At 42.3% G+C, this 24,518-nt stretch overlaps 1 protein-coding gene across 1 annotated transcript; it reads right to left on the minus strand.

Moving 5' to 3' along the window:
- Positions 1-547: 547 nt before the first annotated feature.
- IKBIP (IKBKB interacting protein) lies at positions 548-24,332 on the minus strand. Its single transcript, XM_021006424.2, is given in 5 exon segments — positions 548-2,301; positions 2,303-2,362; positions 4,988-5,105; positions 23,857-24,070; positions 24,180-24,332. Coding segments are annotated over 4 exon segments (1,152 nt in total). The 5' UTR covers positions 24,060-24,070; positions 24,180-24,332; the 3' UTR covers positions 548-1,530.
- Between the last annotated feature and the right edge of the window lie 186 nt (positions 24,333-24,518).

Raw genomic sequence — 24,518 nt, forward strand, 5'->3', positions numbered from 1 at the left:
CTACATTTGGCAACATGAAAAAAACACATAATTAAAAAGATGTCCATTAAAAGAGAGAGATCATGTCTGCCAGGAAGTTTCTACTAAGTCATTGAAGGGTCTATGATGATAAATGGAAGAGGCAGAACAGGCAGGGGCTGAAAAAATTTTATAATGGTAACTTCTGCTGATATTCTAATATGTTATGCCATTTAAAAAACCTAGACTGTTTCAGCTCCCAAATTTTCTTAGGTTAAACTGAACGATGTGGTGTAAACAAAGAACATAATTTTGTTAGTACACAGCTGTGGCTGAGAACTTTAGCGTTCAGAAGTTAAGAAATTTAAAGATACAATTCCAGGAATTAAATATATGTCTTGTAACCATTCAATCTTAAAGACTCAGCTCATCTCTCTCAGTGTATTCAGATCCTGCGTTCTGTGGCAACTCTACATAATTAAGGACAAAAAATACAAACGAGAAAAATCATTCATTTGGGTAATTTGAGTAATGTCTGGAATAATACTTTGAGTTGAGATATTTGAAAAAGGCAGAAGTAGTCTCTAAATTTTATTTTACCATTTTTATTATTTAGTATACTCCCCCCAATACAATCCATGGGTTTATTTAGTTTATCTGAGCAATAAACAGATTACTTCATTTATCTGATAAGCTCAAGCATACAGAACACAGGTAAGAAACAAGGTGTGAGCAAACTAAAGATCTGCTTAGCCAGAACGGATAACCCAGAATTGTCCATGCACTAATGATGCTCATGCAATGAACTCGTAGGTGAGTCCCTCAAAGCTCACCCCCTGAGCCTATTTATTTATTTACTCTTCCTACTCAGACCAAGTGTTTGTCTCATTTCCTAGCCCACAAAAGCTTAAGAGAATATCAGCAGTGGAGGTGAGGGGGTACTGCTGGAAGTATGCATATTGATAGCAAGAAGTGAGTGCTACCACTGTGCTGACAAAGCCTCATCCTCACCGACGACACTGGTGTGAGGTAGGCAGGCCAGGCCCCATCATTCCCATCTCACAGAAAGGGAAAGGAAATGAGGCTCAGAGGCCCAGTGACTTGCCTCCTGAAGTGGGAGAGCTGGGACCCAAACCTAGGTCTTCCGACTCCCAGTCTAGTGCTGTTTCCACTATACCACACGACAATCCACTATACCACACAATGACTCAAAATTCATAGCAGTCTGTGGCCACCTGAAGTCACAATTGTATTTCAGCTCTGTAAAATAGCTCACGCTTATAATGACAACTTAGAAGCTAAATGATGTCAACTATACTCTGTTTAAGAAAGCAAGGAAATATGTCATACATTTTCGAAACCTAAGTGAAAATGGTTATGATTTTTGTGAAATTCTGGTATTTAAATGGCTACATTTTGGTTATCCGAAAAAGCCTCTTAAGTGAATGAAACCCCCTTGTTCTGTAAACATGCTGCACAAGTGAGGCATTTTTACCATATATCAAAATAACTACAAAACGTGATACAAATGTATGAGATAACACACTTCCTCCTAACACGAATTGGCTGAATTTACTGTTCGCCAATCCCTTTATTTTCTAGGTCGTATTCTAAAATTCCTTTTTCCCTAATACTTGAAGATGCTATGAACTCTTGAACTTTGCCCTTTAGAAAATGTAGTTCATTCTGCATTTTCAGCATGCTGTTATCATACTGCATTCCTTCAAGGGCTTTCTGCATATCCATAATATCTGACACTGCTTTCAGCATATCATCTTCCATATTAAACATCTTCATGGTTAAATCTTCCATTTTCTTCTCTGTCCCTATCAGATCTTGGGAGACCTTCAGAACCGAGTGAACAGCACTTTCAAGTGCTGGTAAATGGGTCTTGCATTCTTCCACTTTAGGCTCATAGTCAGTAAGCTTGTTGCTCAGATCTATTTCTCTAGCAAAAAGACCTCTCTGTTCCTCTTCTAACTTTTCAACGGCTTTTGTATCGGATACCAGCTGCTCTTCCACTTGTGAAAGGTCGTCTTCTTCTTGCCTCTTGATGGCTCTAATATTCCTCATAGTGCTGTCTTCCAAATCTTTGAGCCTTTCAGTGAGCAACTTTATGCCTTGCTCAGCCAAATTAATTTGGCCAGTGACATGAGAATGCATACGTTTGGCTTCGGATTTTAAACCGCCAGTATGAGCATTCATGTCATCTAGGTTTCTTTTCCAGGAATCTGTAACATTCTTAAATTTCACGTTAACATTCTGCATCCTGTGCATGAGCATCTGCTCACTGTTCTTAATGTCATGGATGATGTTATGGAGACTGGACACTTCCTGCTCAAAATTGGGTCATCAAAGACATGGCTGATGTAGTTTCCTGCAGGACACTTTCAGTAGACTCAAGCTGCATTTGTAACACAAAACAATTCCCAGGTCTACTTAATAGCAATTAATGGTGAAGAAACACACACATTAACAATCAGGAACATAAGAGATGTGCAAAGTTCAAGTTTTGAAGATACTCTAAAATATATAAGCACATCAGTATCAGAACATTACCCACAAAGGGTTCAATTTACTACTTGTTTCACTTTATGAATTTTGTCAGAATTATCAGATCATACTCCAAGTTAAAAAAATATATATGCTTGTAGCTTTCTCGAGGTCTTGGAGACTTGTATCTTAGTAAATAATATTAAAAGCAAGAAGAATTTCATTTTAATTCCTTTTTATCTTTTTTTTTGGGGGGTACAAAAGTGATCTAGATAAGTTGTATATTTTACTTGGCTGCCACTAACTTACAAAAAGCATTTGGATAAGAAATTTTTTTTTCATAAAAACATTTTTCTTTGTGGGTTTTCAAACCTCTTAAAGAGAAATTACCTGAAAGTTACATTTTGCAGAAATGACAAACAAGTGCAAAAATGGAAAAGAAAGTTAGTGAGACTGAAAGCCCCTACAATTTTTGGTCTAGATGTGTGATTTTGTTGGTGTAGGGACAGCTGCAAACTGTCCCTTGCAGTTGCCTGGGGGCAGGAAGAACTTAAATGACCTGCCCAGGATTAGGCAGCCAGTATGTGCAGGCTTTCCGAGTCTGAGTCTGGCTCCTAATTGACTATGCTGACATGATGCGATCTCTCAGACTCTGTAACACTTACCTAATAACAAGGTATTTTTATATTTTATATTCTGACATGCCTCTGGGAACACAGGTAAACCTCCACATAGACTGATAATTTGTAGTACCTACAATTTATAGGTCAAAGAGGTGCCTTTTATTAACAAGGCTAACCTTGGGGACACACAGAATTAATTTCTCATAGAAAAGAGATGGTATTGGGGGCCACCAGTCCTGTGCTAACCCAGATGTAGCTAATGGAGCCTGGAGTGGATCATGACCACTCTCCTGATGTCTCCAACCGCTGAAGGACACCCTTTGGTCAAAGGTCTGGTGTATGTCATCACTTTACAGTTTCTCTCATAAAGGTCACTCACTTTCAGGGCTTGGAATATCACCTCTACAGATAACTCCCAAATCTTCAAGTTCTCTCCTCAGAATCTCTAATTGGAAGCTGAAAAGCTCTGTGTTCTGCCATCATCTCAAACCTAACATGCTGAAAACCAAAGTTACTGTCTTTACACTCAGGTGGGTCCCTCGATACCATAGAGCAAGCCTTTCACCACAAAAGCTGTTTCAAATATTATGCACACTCCTTCTTCCCTCCTAAACCTTCTCAGTCTCAGATGCTACATCCTACTTTAATGATAATGAGGCCATCTGACCAGAATTTTTTTGTCCACAACAATTATCTGCAGTGTCCAACATTTTTTCCCCTACTTTCATTTTTGTATCAGAGGAAACAGTATCCCTCCTTCCAAGGGCAAACCTGTCTACAGATGGCCTTCATCCCAATCCCTTCTCCCTTTCTTGCAAGTTGTTCCTTATCTGAGACCCTCTTTTTTGCACCTTCAACCTCTCTCTCTCTCTCTCTCCTAGCTTTTTTGCTTCAGGCTCCACATATTAAATCTCTCTTTTCCTGAAAAAGAAAAAAAAAAGAAACCTTCTTTACCCTTAAGCTGTCCCTTCTGGAGATACTGCCCCATTTCTCCTTTTATAGGCATTTTTTTTTTTTGGTGAGGCAATCAGGGTTAAGTGACTTGACTAAGGTTATACAGCTAGTGTCAAGTGTCTGAGGCCAGATTTGAACTCAGATCCTTCTGACTCCAGGCCCAATGCTCTATCTGTTGCACCATCTAGCTGCCCCTCCTGGCATTCTTCTTGAATGAGTACATTACACTCAATGCCTCCACTTTATAACTTTCCTGCTCCTCAATCTCTGGCAATCTGGCTTCCATATTTTACATAAAAGATTTTCTTGAGGGTCCATCAATGAATTCCCCATTGCCCAATCCAATGGTCTTTTCTGTTTCCATTCTCTTCTGTCTCTCTGTAGCATTTGGCATTACTGATTCCCTCCCTGCCTTTCTTGAAACTGTCCTCTCTCAGGGTTCTGTGGCCCTGCACTGTTCTGGTTTTCCTATGAATTTTCTGCCCGTCCCTTTTTGCACCTCCCTGGCTCTTTTTCCTCCCCTTAATCCCTAATTTTACGTATTCTCCAATGTTTTGCCTTAAGCCTTTTCTTCTTTCACCATCTCCCTTCTCTAAAGAGTTTATCTATTCTCATGGCTTCAACTAACACCTTGGTGTGGATAACCCCCAAATCTAGATCTCCAGTTCCCATTTCCCCCATGCTCCAGCCCCTCATTTCCAACTTCCTGTTGGTTAGTTTTACCTGAATGTCCCTTCAGAACCTGAAATTCAACACACCTAAAACTCAACTCATCATCCTTTCTTGCTTCCCTTCTCCCACAAGGGTCTAATAGCTTGTTGCATTTTTTTTGAGTCCCATACTGTAATGAAAAATAAGACATTTATGAAAAACCCTTCAGGTTTGCATTTGGATAAAATACCTTCATATTTCTTAAGCACTGTGATCTTTACCAAACTTTCCTATGTTGAAATCATTACCTTTTCAGAAATTAAATCGACTTGACTTTGAAGGCTATGGAACTCTGTGGCTTCCAATTTCAGTAGCTGGTATTTATTTTCTACATTATCAAACTTTTCTGACTGATGAAATACAAACCTGTAAAAGATAAGCAAACAATAATAACAGGACTTTACATTATATATTTCAAGTGGGTACTATTTTGCATCAAGATTGTAAAACACATTCCAAATCCACAAGATCACACATTTAATCGCAGGCATTAACTTTTTACTCCTTTTTACTGCTGAGGAAACTAAGGGCCAGAGGGCTTTGAACTGACTTGTCCAAGGTCTCAGAAGCTGCAGTATGCAGCTGAGGTGAGATTTGAATTCTGTTCCTCTGACTTTTTAGCTAGGGCTCTTTCCACAGCACCATGCTAACTCTCAGATTTAGAAGAAAATCACTATTATATAAAGCTACAAAGGAATCTTATCAGACAGCATAATTATTAAATAAAAAATTCCCACAACTGATAACTGAACATTATTTTAAAGGACATGCCCACTTTTGAGATGAACAAATATATTTTAAGATTGAGTAGTTAAAATTGATCATAAAACTTATAATTTTTTAACTATGAAAATTATTCAATTCAATTAAACTAAACAAACATCTAGTTCCTACTCGTACATAGCGCTGTACTAAACACTCAGGTAGATACACAGTTTAGATAAGAAATTGCTTTACTGAATTTATGGTCTAGGAAGCAGGTATGGTACACACACAAACAGCTGCGTGAGAAACAGGCTACACATTCAAGCAAAGTGCCAGGTGACAGGAAGCCAAAGGGAGGGATATTGTTGGCTGTTTGGGGAGGCTGGAAGGTAGCAGCTGCAGGCTCGGCAGGTTTCAGTAGCCAGAGATGAATTCAGAGTCCAAGAACCTGAGTTCAAATTCTGATGGTGCCTTTGGGCAAGTCCTTTAAGCTCCTTGGGCCTCAATTTCCTCCTCTGTACAGTGAGGAGCTGGACCCTTCCACCTCTAACCCTGTGTTAGCCTTTAGAGAATGTATACAGGGAAGAAGAGGAAGGGCTGGATGTTTTTGGCCTGGGGAAGACACGGAAGGAGGTAAATAAAAAGCATGTCCAGGACAGCTGAGCAGTTTAACTGCCTGCAATGCAGGGTATGCAGAAGAGTGGGAGGTGAGATAAGGCAAGAGAAGGCAGGAAGAGCCAAACCATGAAGGGTCTGAATGCTGGGAAAGGGAACAGGAAGCCATTTGCGGGTTCTGAGCAGAGAAAGAATGGCATCATTGAACAGGGAGGCTATATCTGGCAGGAGGGTGAGGGATGGTTTGGAGACAATTTGAAGCCATATAATAGTAAAGAGAGTTTGTATTAGTGGAGGCCATGGGAATGTAGGAAAGGGAACAAATGTGAGAGATGTTGGGGAGATAAAATTAATAGGGCATTATTGATCTCCATGAGTGTTTTCCTGAAGACTTAAATTCAGTGATATATGAAACAAGAGTCTCCAAATGATTTCTATAAAATCTGATTACCCTGCTTAGACTGTGTAAACTTTTTCAAGCTAAAATCCTATTAATGTCTTCCTTAGGCTTATCATTTCCTGACTTTTCTTTTCTCACTTACCCAAGTCAGCATACCAAATATGCAGTGAAAATATATGACAGAAGGCTAAGAGATATTATATGTGTATACGTCTGTGTGTGTTTGGAGGCAAAAGGCAAGAAAGGACCAATAAGGATCTGCCAATCTAAAGGTCAGAGGTTGGACAGCACTCATTCTAGCTAGCAAAGAGGGCACAATCTTGTATTGAAATGATGAAATATCTAGATACAGTGAACCCTCAACTATTTGGCTACGAGGTTTTTAGGCCTCTTGGGCTTTTGGAGTAGCTGGGTTTGAGGGGAGCTGGGACAGGAGCACTGATAGATGCAAAGCAGTCTTACATAATCTATCAACAATCAACTCAACAAATATATACCACATGCCTAGGATGTGCCAGGTGTTGGAACAAAGCTTAATTTTAATGGATTTTTTTTTGTCTTTACATCATTCTTTCTTTCTTTTTTTGGAAGGGGATGGGGGAGGTGAGGTCTTCCTTTCTCATCCAAACTGGAAGTGCAAGGGCCACTCGTGGGCCTGATTCTAATACTGTTTCTGACCTAGACTGGTTCACCCTTTCTCAAGCAACCCTGATGGCCTCCACTGCTCACCAGATTGATTCTAGACTTGGTGCAGACGCCAGATCGGCCTAGTCTACTGCAGCTCTGAAAACCTCAGCTTCCTCCAGAAACGGATCCGGGCTCAAACTACCACATCAGGCCCATGCTTCATATGTAATGTGTCCCTTCCCACACACTCGGTGAACCATTTCTTGTAATAAAGAAGAAAAAGAAAATAATCAGGTCAGCATCAACCAAATTTGATATGATGCCTAATACCCCATACCTATTGTCTCTCACCTCTGTAGAAAAGGGAAGCAGGTACATTTTCTCAACTCTTCTCTAGGGCTTTAAACAAAGCCAAGGAGGCAAAGACCAGAAAATTACATTTAACATCTTGTGACTGGTTTGCCGTAAAGGATGAAAGGAGTATTCTGGATGTGGATAATGTGCATACAAAGTCAAACTACTTGTGTGAAAGTTCAGAATTAACAGGAGATAGAAGAAATGAGAGAAAAAGACCACAAAACAGGAGGGCTCATGACAGAGATCCAGTATAGAACAGATCTGAATTAGTGGGGGAGAGGGAGGAGAGGGAATCATCTCCATCACTTAACTGAAACTGCTCTCTCCAAAGCTTTCAATAATCTCTTCGTTGCTAAATCTGATGGTCTTTTCTCACTCCTCATGCTTCTCAAATTATCTATTGCATTTGAGACAAATGACCAACCTCTCTTCTTAGATACACTCTCTGATTTGGGTTTTCAGGACATTCCTTTCTTCTGTTTCTCCTCTGATGGACTCATTCCTTAGACTCTTTTGCTCATTCACTATTTATATCCCATCCCCTAACTGTGGGTATTCCCCAAGAGCTCTCTGTCCTAGAACCTTTCCCCTTCTCTCTCTACACACCAGTGATCTCACTAGCTCCAACAGGTTTAATTATATTGATGCAAATGACTTCAGAGGTACATATTCAGCACCTGCTGCTTAGTGGACACTTCAAACTGGATGTTCTGGAGATACAATGAATGCAGTAATGTCTAAAACTGGACTCATAATTCCTTCCCCCAAATCCACCCCTCTTCCAGACCTGCCTATTTTTGTTGAAGGCACCCCATTCTTTTTTTTCTTTTTTTTTTATTAATTTATTTATTTTTAGTCTTCCACATTCACTTCCACAAGATTTTGACTCCCAGATTTTCTCCCCATCTCGTCCCCCCCCCAATCCCAAGATGGCATGCATTCTGCATCCCCCTTCCTCTAATCTGCCCTCCCTTCTATCTCTGTCCCCTGTCTTATTTCCCAGGACTTTGGTTCCACATTTTCTCCCTCCCTCCTTCCTCACCCACCCTCATTGAGAAGGCAAGCAACTCCACACAGGTTATACATGTACAGTCATACAAAACACTTCCACAGTAGTCACTCTATTTCCCTTCATCCTATCCCATCCCCCGTTTATTCTATTCTCTCTTTTGACCCAGGCCCTCCTCAGAAGTGTTTGCTTCAGATCACCCCCCTCCCCCAATCTGCCCGCCCTTCTATCATCTCCCTGCTCTCTTGTCCCCTTCCCCCCATTTTCCTGTAGGGTAAGATAGATTTCCATACCCAATTGAGTGTGTATGGTATTCTCTCCTTAAGCCAAATCCAATGAGTATAAGACTCACTCATTCCCTCTCACCTTCCCCGTTTCTCCTCCACTGTAAAAGCCTCTTCTTGACTGTTTTATGAAAGGCACTCATTCTTGCAGCCTTCAGGTTCCTAACCTTGGTGTTATCCTCTATTCTTCACTCTCCCCTCATCCCACAGTCAGCTGCTGAGAGTTGCCATTTCTATCCTCACAACATCTCTCATCCCAACTTTTTGTCCCTCCTCCCACAGCTACCCCCTTTTGCTGAGATTACTGCAGCGGCCTCCTAACTGGTCTCCCAGCCTCAATTCTCTCCCCAAGCCAGTCCTTCCTCCATGCAGCTGCTAAAGTGATTGTCCTTAAACACTCAGTCAACATCGCGCTCTCTCTTGCCCTTAGGTGCAACTATAGGTTCCTCTGCTAAGTTTTTAAAATCCTTCACAACCTGGCCTCGAGGTATCTTTCCACCTTCATAATGTACTCATGACCTCCCATACTTTGTGCTCTGGCCAAAGCGCCCTTCAGTTCTTCATCTAAAGCTTGCTGTCTCCTGCTCGGCGCCTCCCTCCCTCCATGCATACTCCTTTCCCCTCTCCTCTCTTCTTTCATTCTTTATCCTCTGTTTCAAAGAGGCCAATGGCATCATGATGGGTGATGTCTTGACTTGTGCATTAACTGGACCTCAGTGAGACAGAGCTGTGCAAAGTCATCAGGCTCACTCTTTCTCCCAGAGTCACCGAAGTCCAGCGGCAAGATAAAAGTCACGATGATGCTGGCCAGGGATGCAGTAGAGGGACTTTGGGGCTTTTGATGTCTGACCAAGCTGTAACGCTCCCTAGTGCCCATTCTACTGGGGGCAGTCTTTACCTGTCTGGAGGAGGCACCTCCCTAACTCACCAGCAGATCTGAGGCCCGCTGGTTACCCACAACCTGGTTTAACCCAACAGTTTTACCAGGGTGCAGCTGCTGTGCATGCTGCAGCTTCTTGGAGCCACAGGTAAGAGCTGGGTGACAGGTGGACACCAAAGGTGGAAGAGTGGCCCTGAAAATGGCTCAGCAAGCCCTCACACCAGAGGTGCTAGTCCTCCCCGAACCCCCGTCACCACTCTCTCCCTTCAGGACTCAGCTCAACCACGGCCCTCTACGGGGAGCCTTCCCTGATCCTTCCGCCTGCCGCTGCGCTCCATCTGAAACGATGCTGTTTTTAACCACATTTATTTTCTTGTATTTATTCTCGTTAGGTCTATTCTGCATATCTTTACACACGTACTTGTCTTCCCCATCAGAATGTAAGCTCCTTCTCAGTTGGATTTGCTTCATTCAGTACTTGCCCAATGTTTGGTAAATGGTAGGTGCTTAACGCTTGTTGACAGACTGATTTCTACAGCAACAAGACAGACGTGCAAAAAGAGTGAGAGGAAACAGACACGTGTATATGCCCTGGGAAGGGGGTTTAAAAGAAATGTGGATGAATCACTGAAATCTATCAGTTCATTTCTTCAGTTCACATCAGGACTTGGATGGAAAAGTTATCGAAATTCTTTGTAGATTTTTAAGTATCTTGAAGGTGTGGAGCAGTACCTGTGGAGCCAATAAACCTACTTATGTTAGAATAATTAGGCCCATGTCATATGTGAAATGGCACTCAGTACCAAGTTTTGAGGGCTATTCTCTTTTTGGCCCAATTATCACTGAAAAGCCACAGTGTTTTTATAATCAAATGCTGTTAAATGAGCTAAATATTTTTGGGAGAGTGTTTTTGGTATTTATAACTGAACCACGATACAAGCTAGATGTAGCTCTGAAAAAGTCAACAAGTTATGACAGCACTTTTTTCAGAAAATATTACTGACCACAGCTCGGCCTATGGACACTTTTACAATGTTGTTGCTCACTCATATCCGACTCTTTGCGACCCCATGTGGGGTTTTCTTGGCATGACAAAGATGCTAGAGTGGTTTCCCATTTCCTTCTCCAGCTCATTTTACAGATTAGGAAACCAAGGCAGGCATGGTTAAGTGACTTGCCCTGGGTCACAGAGCTATTCAAGTGTCTGGGGCTGCATTTGAACTCAGGTCCTCCTGACCGCACACTGGGCACTCTATCCACGGGGCCACCTAGCTGCCCAACTTTTACAATACACTTGAACTAAGTCTATGCTGGCAATGCTAGCCAACTATGTTACCCTGTTAGCCGAATCAAGTTCTACCTTGCTTTAAAGTTGAGTAAAGTTTGTTCTCACATCTTCCTAAAGCTGCAGGCATCCATAAAATAAAACCTTTCAAGGTTGGAAAATTTTCATTTTCCTCAAGCTTCCAAACTTATCATATATCTTCTTGTTCCTCAAAGACCCCAATCTAATGTATGTCTGACTATCAGAATCACAAACTTAACTGACATATTCTTCTCCTGCCTGAGAAAGCAGTGTGTGCAAATGCTGTCTACTTGGTTTTTCATGTTACCTCACTGATCCTAGGTGGCAGGGGATTATTCGGATTATAAAATTCAATTATAGAAAAGATTTCCTACATTTGATCATGTAGACACAAAGCTATCAATTTCAATTAACACATAAAGATGCAATTTCAATTCCATTTGTGCTTGTAATTTAGTTCAAAATCCAACAGCTGGATGGACTTGAAGAACAATGATGTCACATCAGCAGAAACTGCATTAAACAAGAGGAATCTTAATCCACATGTCTAATCACATAACCATATATTAGGAACTGCAAAGAATCTTAGAGATTTAGTTCAGTCCTTTCATTTTACAGGTCAGGAAACTGAAGACCACCAGGTTGATTTACTCCAGATTACACTGCTAGTAAGAGAAGCTGAAGAAACAGGTACATTTGTACTGCAAAAGAGAGGATTTTCAGAAGATCATGATAACTTCAAGTACGTGAACGGCTGCCATATGGAAGAGGGGACAGACTTGTTCAGCATGGCCCCAGAGGAGAGAACTAGGAGCAAAAGGGAGAAAAAAACGAGCGGCAGATATCGGTTAAACTTCCTAGTAATCGGAGCCATACCAGTGCGGGATGGCCCACTTCATGAGCTCATAGGATCTGCCTGGCTGATGGCTGATACGCAGAGTATGGTAAGGGACTTCTCAAGTGCTTTCCAATTCTGAGATTTGGAGAAAACTGCCAGCAGGTTAGAATCAGATTTGGATTTCCCAGTTCAGTGCTCTTTCCATAACGCCAGAAAGTCCAACCCTAGCCTTCTCAAGCACATTTCATACTATTTCTCTTCATGTATTATGCTTCTTTCCTTTCCTTGAACTCAACCCACTAGTGCTTCTGTCTCTTCTCAGCTTGGAACATGAACCATTTCTATCAGTTGAAAGATTTGGATTCTTAAAGGTAAGGTCCCATTGTCTCTGGGAAACCCTACATTTCTTCAGTTGGAAGTCATCTCTCTCCTTCCAAAGTCTATCCCAGTCTTCAATTATATACATTCATCAGATTCTAATTGAAGGTAGGCAGTTAGGTGACGCTGCAGTGGATACAATGCTGGGCCTAGAGTCAGGAAAGACCCGAGTTCAAATTTATCCTCAGACAGGGCCAGTCACTTCCCTTGTTTGCCCCAGTTTCCTATAAATAGGGATAATCATTGCACCTACTTCCCAGGCTTGTTGTGAGGATCCAGTGAGACGATATCTGTAAAGTGCTTAGCACCCACAGTATCTGGCACAGAGTAAAGAAAAAGGACTGGATGGGGAGTCAGAGGACCTCGGTTCAGGTCCCATGCTTTGCCTCTTACAACCTGTGTGAGGTTGGGCAAGTTGCTTCACCTATCTTAGCTTCGCTTTCCTTGTCCATAAAAGGAGTGTGGTGGACTAGATGGCTGGGGACTCTATGATCTATGCCTTGCATATGACAGGTGTTTAATAAAAGATGTTTGCTGAATTAAATCCTTCCAAGTCAAGCCCCCCATGCCTAAACATCCTAGCATGAGTTCTTGAAATACGGAGAGAGCATTTCCTGCTCACGTTCTAAGAACAAAACTTGCCCAGATGACCTATAAATGTGGGTAGCAAATAAGGAAGTTGTCTATTGGTCTATCGTGTTAGTAGTAGAGATAGATTATCTTGAATAGTGGTTATTCCAGCAGAGGTCAGTCTAAGGGGCAGGTTGGCCAGAAGCGCAGGCTAAATCATACTTACCATTTTGGGTAAGGGAAAAAGTTAGAACATTCAGGCCAGAAAAAAATATCATAATGGGGACTGCTATTGTAAGCATTATGATTATAAGTAATAACAATAATTCAACAGAAATTACTTTCAGTGAGACTGCATGAGCACCATGCTATGTCCAGTTACAAGCAGAAAGCAAGGCACAATCGATTTTGTCACATTGTCATATTCAGAAGTACCTGATGATGCTGATAAGGCTGTTATGGAGTTTCAGGGAGGAGGGCAAATTTCAATTATACCTGCAGCAGACAAGGAGTAATAGCCAATAGTAGGGATAAAACATTATTATCTACATATAACCTGTACTAGAAGATTTTGATGTGCCACTAAACTATAGGGAATTGGTTTGGAGGGGTAGGTACCATGACATATTAGGACCCTGGGACCTACAAACCACTTGAGGGGCCCAACGCTGACAAATCCAGTCCAGTGACCGCAAATGTGAAAGATAGTTTTCTGAAGTCTGAGAAAACCAACTTGGAGAAGCTTTTGCATTTGAGTCAATAATTAATTTTGCAGAGAGGTAGCCAAGTCATATTGCCTGAGAGGTCTTTATATTCTTTGCCTTTAGCAGAAAGAAGCAAATGAGCAAAAAATGACTTCTGTGACTTGTTAAAAAAATTATATTCCAAAGTCATCCAAAATCCTATATCTTATATCCCTTCAATCACCAAGAACTGGTAAAATTATAGTTAGTAGATTCTTTTCAAGAAGGTAGGAAAGTGTTGTACATTTTGGAAAGAGTTTTGTCAAAACAGAGTTAAAAATGAAGGAAAAAAACCACTCTTCAGAAAACCTTCCTGAAGGGGTTCCAGATGGTTAAGATTTCATCATATAAATAACTGCAAGAGAAAGCTACCGTGCTGCACCAGTGAAAGTGGTAGGAAGAGAGAAGTAGTGTGACTCTTGGTTCACAAATGATACTTGATTCTGCCTAACTTAGAACAAGTTATCACAAACTAATGTCTTAAAGAGGGTAAAGATAATAGTACAAACAATAGAAAAAATTTAAATTCCCTAAGAATAAAAAAAGTAACATACTTTCAGAGCTAAAGTAGAAACATCTCAAATTTCTGAAGAAGAGCTGAGACGGGCCTCCAGCAACTCCTGCATCTGTTTACTAATGTGTGGAGAGATCACAACATGCGTTGGTAGGAGGAGGGAGAAAATCAAACATGCTTAAGATATTAAGTTTAAATTATGCCACAATTAATTCAAGAAACTCCACTGAACCCTTGCTAGAGTGTGTTCCACTATAGATCACAACTGACCTGTTTTGTATCCTTCCAAGCCTCTCACTGTTTAGAAAACATCAACTTCTTGAAATTCACTTTTATGCAGGGTTTTCTGAATGAAGGGTCTAGAGATACACTGATAAGTGCAAAACGACACACAGGATTTTAGCACTGTGCAGCATGGCCTCTCCAACATTTCTACTGTTGGGGTTAGCACAACATATTAGGACTGTACCTAGTTGGAGAGGATCCTAAAAGATAATACTTGCTTAGCATGGTGTCAGTTGGCCCTAGTAAGAGCTGCTGGGGAGGCCATGCTACACAGTGCAGCACCTGCCTAGATATCATCTGCATACAATTAAGAGCTTTCCTGGAGAGATCTTGCAGCCTTCTAAAAATACAAAACTTTACCTTAAATTGAAGAGGTGCTGGAGACATAACATATTGATAATCTCAAAACAGGGTTGGCTACTGAAGCACCACGAATTAAATGGCATGCATTAGTGCCATAAGTGCCCATTAGCAGCATGAATTAAATTCAAGTCAATCTGGCAAGCATTAATCACCTTCCATATGCCAGAGAAAGAAGGCTAAAATGGTACCAGCCTTCAAGGGGCTTAAGTTATACTGGGGATGAAGTAGGCGGATGGGAATCTTAAGAGTGACATTATTGGGGGCAGCGAGGTGGCACAATGGATAGAGCACCAAGCCCTAAAGTCAGGAGGACCTGAGTTCAAATCTGGCATCAGATCAAACACTTGACACTTACTAGCTGTGTGACTCTGGGCAAGTCACTTAGCCCCAACTGCCTTAAAAAAAAAAAAAGAGCGACATTATTGGTATAGTTCCAGTGTGTCTTATTGGTGCAACAAGGAAAATTCTTTGTCTGTTACATGGTAAAACAGGCCATAACTACACTGACAAACATTTTTCCAAATAACTGAGTTTTTAGACAGGGATGGGAACTGGACGTGTGACTTCACTGGTACAGGGAACTCCTGAGCGCAAGAAATCACGTTACCTATGTTGGCAGCCACCTTCTCTGAGCTGCCTAGGGCAGTGGCATCAAACTCAAATGCAAACATGGCCTTCCAAGCCGCATGTAAAGATACCTATGGGCCTCATCTTAACACAGGAAACCATATTTTAACATTATCTATGTTTTGCTGTATTTTTATTTATTTTGTTAAATATTTCCCAACTACATTTTAATCTGGCTTGGGCCATACTCAGGAGTGTTGTGCGCCATGTGTTTTGACAGCCCTGGCCTACAGCACTGAGAGGTGACGTAGCCAGTATGTGGGACTTGAACCTAAGCCTTCTTGACCTCAAAATCAACTTTCCATTTGCTATATTTGAAAGATACAAAGCTTATTTCAATGTAATTTTTTTGTCTAAAAATGCTGCCCAAATGAAAAGATTTTTTATTATTGAAGAAAAAAAATTTTTTTAGGGTAAGTCCCATCAAGCATTTTCCTGTTTTTTGTTCCTTTTGTTCCATAGTCAATATAAAGTTTCCCAGCAGGCAAAGCCTATCTAGTCCAATCTACTTGAATAAGAATCCTCTCTCCAGTATTCCTGACAATGAGGCATTTGGTCCTTGCTTGAAGACTTCCTCATAAAGAAACCCATTCTGTCCTGGGGTAGTTCTCATTGCAGCAAAGTTTTTCTCGACATTGAGCTCCACACTTTTATCTCTCCTTTGTCACTATCGCCAACCAGAACCATCTGAACGTCCCTTCCATACGACGGTCTTCGAATACTTGAATACAGTTTTATTTCCATGTACTCCCCGTTCTTTTCTCACCCAAATACCTCTGGTTCCTTAAATCCTCATGTTTTTACACGGCATAGTCTCTAGTCCCTTAACCATTCTGGTTACCCTCGTGTGGCAACTTTTCAGCTCGTCATTATCTTTCCTAAAAGGTGATATCCGGAACTGAGCACAGTCTCCCAGATGTGGCCTGCCCTTTTCCTGGCCAAAGAATCATAAACACTTCAACGACCTCAGAGGACAACTAGTCCCCAACTCATACCTCCATTTGGGAAAAGATCTCCATTTTGTAACTGTTATTTCCCCTAGAACAGCATAAATCTGAGCGCACGTTTCATCAGGAAGGGAAATAGGATAGTTAATGAAAACTCATCTTAGGAGGTCACCTGCAGAGCATTTCAATCTATGTCACTGGTTTAAAAGCAAAATCACTAAGTTATGATGCCAGAGAGGGCTCTATGTGATGCCCTGCAGAAATGTTTGCAAACTTGAAAAAGAAAGAGTATAGGAGACTATCTTATCATAATTAAAATAACAAGACTGATTGGCAAAACCTTTTGGGCAGATGGGATTTGCATCCACATTTAAAAAATATTTAATGCATTCCAGCAATACTTCATCTTCTGGGGAAAGCTGAGTTTAAATAAACTCTTTCTAAAGAATTCAGCTTTTTCTGAAGTCATCCTTTACTTGTGTCTCCTTGTGGCATGGACTTGACCATGAACTCTTGAAGGCCATGCCAGCAGAGTGCCAGCTCAAGCCCTACTGAGCTGGACAGACTTCAAGTGTAGGCCTCGTGGTGAACCGTCTATTCTCATAGGACCACTATGGCTAAGTCTGGAGATGTTCATCACCAGACTGGACATAGCAGCTATCTACTAAGTCAAAGAGGAGTTGAAACCTATAATGTAAGGTGTTATATTGCGGATAAAATCACAGAGCTTTGAAGTGTGGAGTGCAGCATATTTGTCTACAGTAGAAACAACCTGGTAAACCTCTAAGTGGAAGTAGATCCTGTTAATTACATTACTCTTTGTGCTTTAAATTTTCTATTGGAGTTTCTTGTAAAAATGAAATTTATCTGACGTGTAGCACTTTGTGAAATCACAAAACTAAATATAAGCTTGTAATTAAGGGATATTTTTGGAGAACTCTGGATCAAAAGGCTTAGTGATAATAAGCAGTATCAAATTTTACTACAGAGGATATTAAATCTTTCAAATTACTAAGCTCCATTATGAAATTATTTTTTCCCAGTGAAACAATAGCATCTCACTATGCTAAAGATCTGATGTATAGTAAAGAGTGTGACCAGTTTATTTTGTGCGATAGGAATGGCTGCATTTTATCTTCCTGGATGAAAATTAAATATTCTATAGAGAAAAAAATGAAAGGTTATTTAATAATGGGTTATCTTTCCTAAATGGAATATAGAACAAAGTCAGCCATCATAAACATTTAATTCCTTCATTTGACAAGCATTAAGTATTCAGTACACTCTGCTTTTCTTTTCTTTTTTTTTTGGTGAGGCAACTGGGGTTAAGGGACTTGCCCAGGGTCACATTTGAACTCAGGTCCTCCTGACTCCAGAGCTGGTGCTCTATCCACTGTACCACCTAGCTGCCCCTTAAGTACACTCTGCTAAACATAGCAGAAAACAAAGATGAGTATGATTTCTGACCTCATGGAGCTTACAGCTTGGCGGAATACAACATAACCCCCCCCCCAACAATTTATGGCAATAATCTAAGGATCTATGATTTTGTCAGCAGGAGTATTCCCTCTACTGGTGCCAAATGGAGGGGAACAAATACACAAATAAATACAACATACATCACCCCAAGTACACCCAATGTATAACTAATGTACGTTAACATGCCTACGTTGGAAAAGTATAACTTCAAAGTCAGCATTATACAATTAGCACCAGAAAGAAAATAAAGTTTTAAATACCCCAGGAATGAAAACTATTTTAGACCTCATGGCCTCAAAGGTCCTGTCTTGTTCTAAACTCTCAAAGGTTCTAAGCATATGAAAATGTATAAAACCAGAATGTAATGAAGTTAGTTAATTCAGAAAGTTGGGTGAGAGTTTTGCTATTTAAATGGTTAAATTACATAAATATAATTATGGAAAAGGACTTGGAAAAACCAACCAACAAAAGAATGACAGTTTTACAGCTATTCCAGCACTTAGCACAGCACCTGGCACATAATGATAGCAATAACAAGCATTTATATAGCGCTTCAAGGGTTTGCTAAGTGTTTTACAAATATTCCACTTTATCCCTCCAACAAATCTGGGAGGTATGTGGTATTATTAACCCCATTTTATAAATGAGGAAACTGAGGCAGGCAGAGATTAAGTGACATGCTCACGATCAGACAGCTAAGCTAGTGTCTGAAGACTAAATTGAACTTGACAAAGCAAGTGTTTGATATATATTTGGTTTGACCTGACTATTTCCTAATATTCCATTTGTATTCACTTACTCTGAAATAACAGAAAGATCATTTGAATTTTTTTTAAAAAGCAAAGGCTGACGCTTTATTTTTGTAATCACAGCCAAAGATTGGAAAATTAAACAGAACATGTCCACTTTCATCAAAATCTTCTTCATAAATCCTATTATCAGACTTGGCATAAGCAGTAGTGTTTGCAGATGAAAGGCCAACAATTTTTGTGTAAGTGATTAAAAAACCTCTCAAAATCTCTCCAAATAGAGTGAAGGGAAAGGTGATCAGCTGCAAATATAATACTTGTTCTATGTGCCTCAGAGGACTGTCACAAGGAAAGCACTTGGTCAACCTAAAATCAGCACAAAAATTATCATATGTATGGTACACGATGTGTTATCATGTATTATCATTGTTCAGGAGCTTGACTCTCCACTTGAAACAGAGATCTGCTATCTCTGCAAAGATAAGTAAGAAATCACAAGGGAAAAAGAAGTTGGCTTCTAGCAATTTGGGGATGGGCTTGGCACTGAGGTACAGGGGCCTGTAATAATAAAGTGAAAAGGCTCTGTCCACGATTCTCTCTTCTCTGTCTACATTCTCTCGATGACCTCATTAGTTCTCAAGGATTCAACTATTATCTTTCTACATATGATTCTTAAATCTACCTATTTATCCTCATCTGTCACCTGAGCTTCAGTTCTGTGTACCGCCTGTCTGCTGGACATCTCTACTTGTATGCCCTCTAGTCATCTCAAACTCACATGTCTGAAAAAGAACTCATTTTTTTTTATTATTTACATTTATTGTTATATTATTGCTGGTACCATGTACAATGTTCTCCTGGTTCTGCTCATTTCACTCTGCATCAGTTCAAATGATTCTTCCCAGGTTTTTCTGAACCCTCTTGTCATTTCTTATAGCACAATACTATTCCATCCTAATCATATATCATAACTTGTTCAGCCATTCCCCAATTGATGGGCATCCCCTCTTTGCTACTACAAAAAGAGCTACTACATTTTTGTATATATACACCTTTTTCCTTTTATCTCTTTGGGATACAGACTTGGTAGTGTGCATTGCTGGGTCAAAGGGTATGCATAGTTGGATAGACCTTTGGGCATAGTTTCAAATTGTTCTCCAGAATGGCTGGACTAGATCACAGTTCCATCAACTGTGCATTAATATCCCTATTCTTAGTTCTGTGAGGACACGTTCCTCTAGTCATTTGGGTTCACAACCTAAGAGTCACCCTCAAGTTTCATCCAAATCAACTGTGCCTCAACATTACTCATTTCTGTTACTTTCTCTCCAATAACAACCACAGGTATGATGAAAGCTTGGGCCTAGTGTACTGGTCACGCAAGACCCAGGCTCTGTGCATTCCTTCCCCCTACCGTGCAGCTAGGTGGCGCCATAGTGTAGAGACTGCTGGACTTGGAGCCAGGGAGACTTGTGCTAAAACCCCATCTAAGATACTTATCAGCTGTGTGATCCTGGGCAAGATGCTTAACCTCTCCCTGCCTCATTTCCTCACCTTTGAAATAGAGATAATAAAGCACCAACCCCTAGGGTTGTTGTGAAGGTAAAATGAGATCTCTGTAAAATGCTTTACAAAGCTTAAAGCACCCTAAAGGCATACCTCAGAGAGATTGCGGGTTTGGATCAATAAAGTGAATATCGCAATAAAGCGACACACAAATTTTTGGTTTCCCAGTGCATATAAAAGTTATGTTTACATAATACTGTGTAGTCTATTAAGTGTGCAATAACATATGTTTAAAAAATGTACATACCTTAATTAAAAAATACTTTATTGCTAAAAAATGCTAACCATCATCTGAGCCTTCAGTGAGTTTTAATCTTTTTGCTGGTGGAGGGCTGATGTTTATGGCTGCTGACCGATCAGGGTGGTGGCTGCTGAAGGCTGTGGCTATTTATTAAAATAAGACAACAATGAAGTTTGCCCCATCTACTGACTCTTCCTTTCACTTGAACACTAAGAGGCCACTGTAGGGTTACTAATTGGCACAATTTCAATATTGTTATGTTGCAAAGACTATGGAGACTGGAAGAGAGAGGGAGAGAGATGGGGGTGGGGTGGGTGGAAGAAGAGCCGGTTGGTGGAGCAGCCAGAAGACACACAACATTTATCATCGAAGTTTGCCATGTTATATGGGCATGATTAGTGTTGCCCCAAAACAATTACAATAGTAATATCAAAGATCACTGATCACAGATTACAATAACAGACATAACAATAAAGAAAAAGTTTGAAATATTGCAAGAATTACCAAAATGTGACACAGAGACATGATGCAAGCACATGATGTTAGAAAAAGGGCTCCAACTGACTTGCTTAAAGCAGGGTTATCACAAACCTTCAATTTGTAAAAAAAAAAAAGTGATACCTGAGAAGCGAAATAAAGCAAAAGCACAGTAAGACGAGGTATGCCTATACAAATGCTAGCTACCATTATTATCTAGATTACTGCAATAACTTCCGAAATGGTCTTCTTGCATCTAGCCTCTCCATTCTCCAAATTATTCCCCACAAATCTGCCAAAATAATCTTTAAACTTCCCTTGTTTAAGAAGCCTTAGCAGTCCCCTGATGCCTCCAGGATATAATACAAAAGGCCTTCACAAGTTGGCTCCAGTCAATCTTTCCAGATTTTGATTACACATTACCACCATCATTTACCAGCCAGCCAAACTAGCTGATTTCTGTTCCCCAGATATGATGTAATATTCCACTTTCTGGTACCTGTGTACAGACCGGTCCAAGGCCTAGAATGCTCTCCCATCTCACTACTTGCCCGTTGGAACCCCTAGCTTCATTCAAGGCTCAGTCCAAGTAGCACTTCCTTCAAGACACTTTTTTTGATTCCTCCAGTTATCGGTCCCCCCCCCAACCCTCCCATCATTTAAATTTCCTATATATCCTGCATATGCTTATCTGTGAATGTGAATCTTCCTGGTGACATGTGAGCTCTTGCAGGGCAGGAATGGTCTTATTTTTGTCTTTCGATCTCAGCTCCTCACATAGTACCTGGCACATACTAGGCCCTTAACAAATGCTTGACAAGCAGTGTGACATAGTGGCTAGTGAGCTGGTGTCAGGGCCTAGAAGAACAGGGCTGAGGGCCTACTTCTGTCACATACTGACTACGTGGCCTGCGGAAAGTCATTTAACCTCAGTGTCCCAGGCAACTTGGGAAGCCTATGAAATGAGAGAAAGTGTTGATCTGTGCTGGTGGAGAAAGTCTTACCAGGAACTCCCTACAGCCATGAAATCACAGGTCTGGTAAAAAACAAACTAACAATGACAAAAAGCAAGCAAAGAAATAAACAAAAAACCCAGAGAAAAGCAAAGCCTGCTGACTGACATTGTGGGCAGGTGCGGCTGGAGCAGGGAGTCTACTGTAGCATGTGGACCCCATGACTCTACAGATCTTCAAGCAGAAGTGGAATGAACACTTGCCGGGCACGTTGCAGTGGAGATGCCTTTTCTGCAGGGGTTTGACTAAAGGGTTGCTGAAATTTCTTCTCCCTCAGAAATTCTGTGATTCTGTGGCCATAGATCTAGCCAGAAGGCATGTTAGGGGCCATCTACTCAGAATCTCTTTTTTAAAAATGAGAAAACTTAGGCTCAAAAATATGAAGTCACTGATCCAAGGGTCACACGGGCATGAAATGTCAAAGGTGAGTTTTGAAACTGGGTTTTTTGACTCCAGAACCAGTTCTTTTTCTCCACACTACTCCGGGCCTCAGTTTCCTCCTCTGTAAAGAGGGGACAGGTCTAGATTAGCCAAGCCAGACAGTTAAATCAACAAGCATTTATTAAGTAGCTACTATGTGCTGAGCACTGTGCTAAGTACTGGGAATACGAAGGAGGGCAAAAATAGTCCTTGCTCTCAAGGGGCTCACAATCTAATGTGGGGGGAAGTAAAAATGTGGATAACTATGTACAACTAAGATATATATGTATGCAAATGTGTATGTGTGTTAATATGTATGTATGTATATATATGTGTGCATATATGTACATATATACACACATATATATCACTTGCAGATAATCTCTGTGGAAGACACTAACATGAAGGACTGGGAAAGACTTCTTACAGAAGGTGGAATTTTAGCTCAGACCTGAAGCCAGGGAAACCAGGAAGGAGCAACGAGGAGGGAGAGCATTCCAGGCACAGGGGAGAGAGCCCAGTGAAAATGCCCAGAGTTAGGTAATGTCTGCTGTCAGGAACATGATGGAGGCCAGTGTCACTGGACAGTTGAATACTTGGAGGGGAGTAAGATGTAAGAAGAATGGAATGTAGAATATAGGAACGTAGATGTAAGAAGCAGCCAGGTGATGAAGGACTTCAAAAGGCAGAGGGTTTTATATTTGTGCCTGGAGATGACAAGGTACTACTGAAATTTACAGACCTGTGCTTTAGGAAGATCACTCTGACAGCTGAGCAGAGGATGGACCGAGGCAGAGAGAGATCTGAGGCAGGGAGATCACCTGGCAGCTTATTTCTATTGTCTAGGAGGAAGGTGATGAGGGCTTTCAACAGGGTGGTGGAAGTTTCCAAGAAGGATGTGTAGGTTTGACAGGACTGGACAACTGACTGGCTTTGGGAGGTGAGAGTGAGTGAAGGATTAAGGATGACATCGAGGTGTCCATATCGTGTGACTGGGAGGGGAGTGTTGCCCTTGACAATAACAGAAGGATAAGGGAGAGATGAACTTCGTCTTGGACAGGCTGAGGCTAAGATGTCTACAGGACATCCAGTTCCGGATGTCCGTCAGACAACATCTGGAGATGCGAGCCTGGAGAACAGTAGGGAAGCTAGAGCTGCATAAAAATTTGGGAATTATCAGCACAGAGATGGTAATTAAATCTACAGGAGCTGATGACATCACCACATGAACAGAGGAAGAGGAGAGGGGCCAGACCAGAACCCTCGGGACCCCCACGGATACTGGGGACCCCCTGGACGCTCCATCCAAGGAGGGAGGAGTGGTCAGGGAGGCAGGAGAAGAAGCAAGAGGAAGGTGAGATGTGGGATGGGCGGATCCACGAGAAGAGGGTCGTGGTCAGTACCAAAGGCTAAAGAGGGGTCAGGGAGGAGGAGGAGGCAGACAAGACCATAGATCTAGACCTGAAAGGGATTTCCGAGGTCTCCTCGTCCAGCCCCCTCATTTTACAGATAAGGAAACTGAGGCCTGGAGACACCTTCTACTTAACCCTCCCTTAGACATGAGGGCAGTGAGATGGGGGTATCGAGGTGGGGCGCTGTTCTGGGCCTCAGTTTCCCCCCGTGTAATAGGAGGGGCGGGCCTGCAGCGGCTGCTCCACGAGGCTGGGGGCGGGGTCGGACGGATGGATGGATGGACTGACGGGGGCGCGGGGCCTCCCACTTACCAGGCCAAGGCCAGGCTGGTCCCGAGGGAGAGCAGGCACAGCACGGTCCGCGGGTCCGCCCAGCCGCCGCCGCCGCCGCCGCCGCCGCCGCCGCCTTCCGCTCCCCGGGCCGGCTCCGGGGGCTGCCCGGCCTCGCCGCGTCGGCCCGGCTCCGGGGGCGCCCCCTTGGCGCCCGCCTTCTTGCGATGCTTCGCCTCGGACATGTCCGCGGGCCCTGGGGGGGGACACGGGCGGCCGCTGACCGTGACGAGGCCGGGGTGGGGGGCGGGCATCGCAGCCTCCCCCGCCCGGGCCCCCGAGGGCCTCCCCGCCCGCTTCTTTACCTTAGAGCATCCGTCTGTCCGTCCGTCCGTCCGTCCGTCTGTCTGTCAGGGCGTCCAGAGCCGCCGGCAGCACCGCTCCTCCTTCTTCCCTGGGAGCCTGGGGGGCGGGGCCGCTCGCGCCCACTCTGGGCGCGTCCCCGCCGCGCGCGCTCCACCCGCGGACCCGCCCCGCCCCTCCCCGCCCGGCTTTCCGGTCCTCCAGGCTACGGCTAGATGGAGAGCGCGCGCGCGCGCGTGCATGCGTAAGCGGCCCCACCCCCACCTCCGAGGCAAGCCCGGGTTTGGTTGCGCGCGCAGCCTGGGCGGCCTGAACTTCATATTGGGGACTGCGGCGGTCAG

Source organism: Phascolarctos cinereus, unplaced genomic scaffold (assembly GCF_003287225.1).
Source record: "Phascolarctos cinereus isolate Bilbo 61053 unplaced genomic scaffold, phaCin_HiC Scaffold_1;HRSCAF=81, whole genome shotgun sequence".
In the NCBI taxonomy this organism is placed as follows: domain Eukaryota; kingdom Metazoa; phylum Chordata; class Mammalia; order Diprotodontia; family Phascolarctidae; genus Phascolarctos; species Phascolarctos cinereus.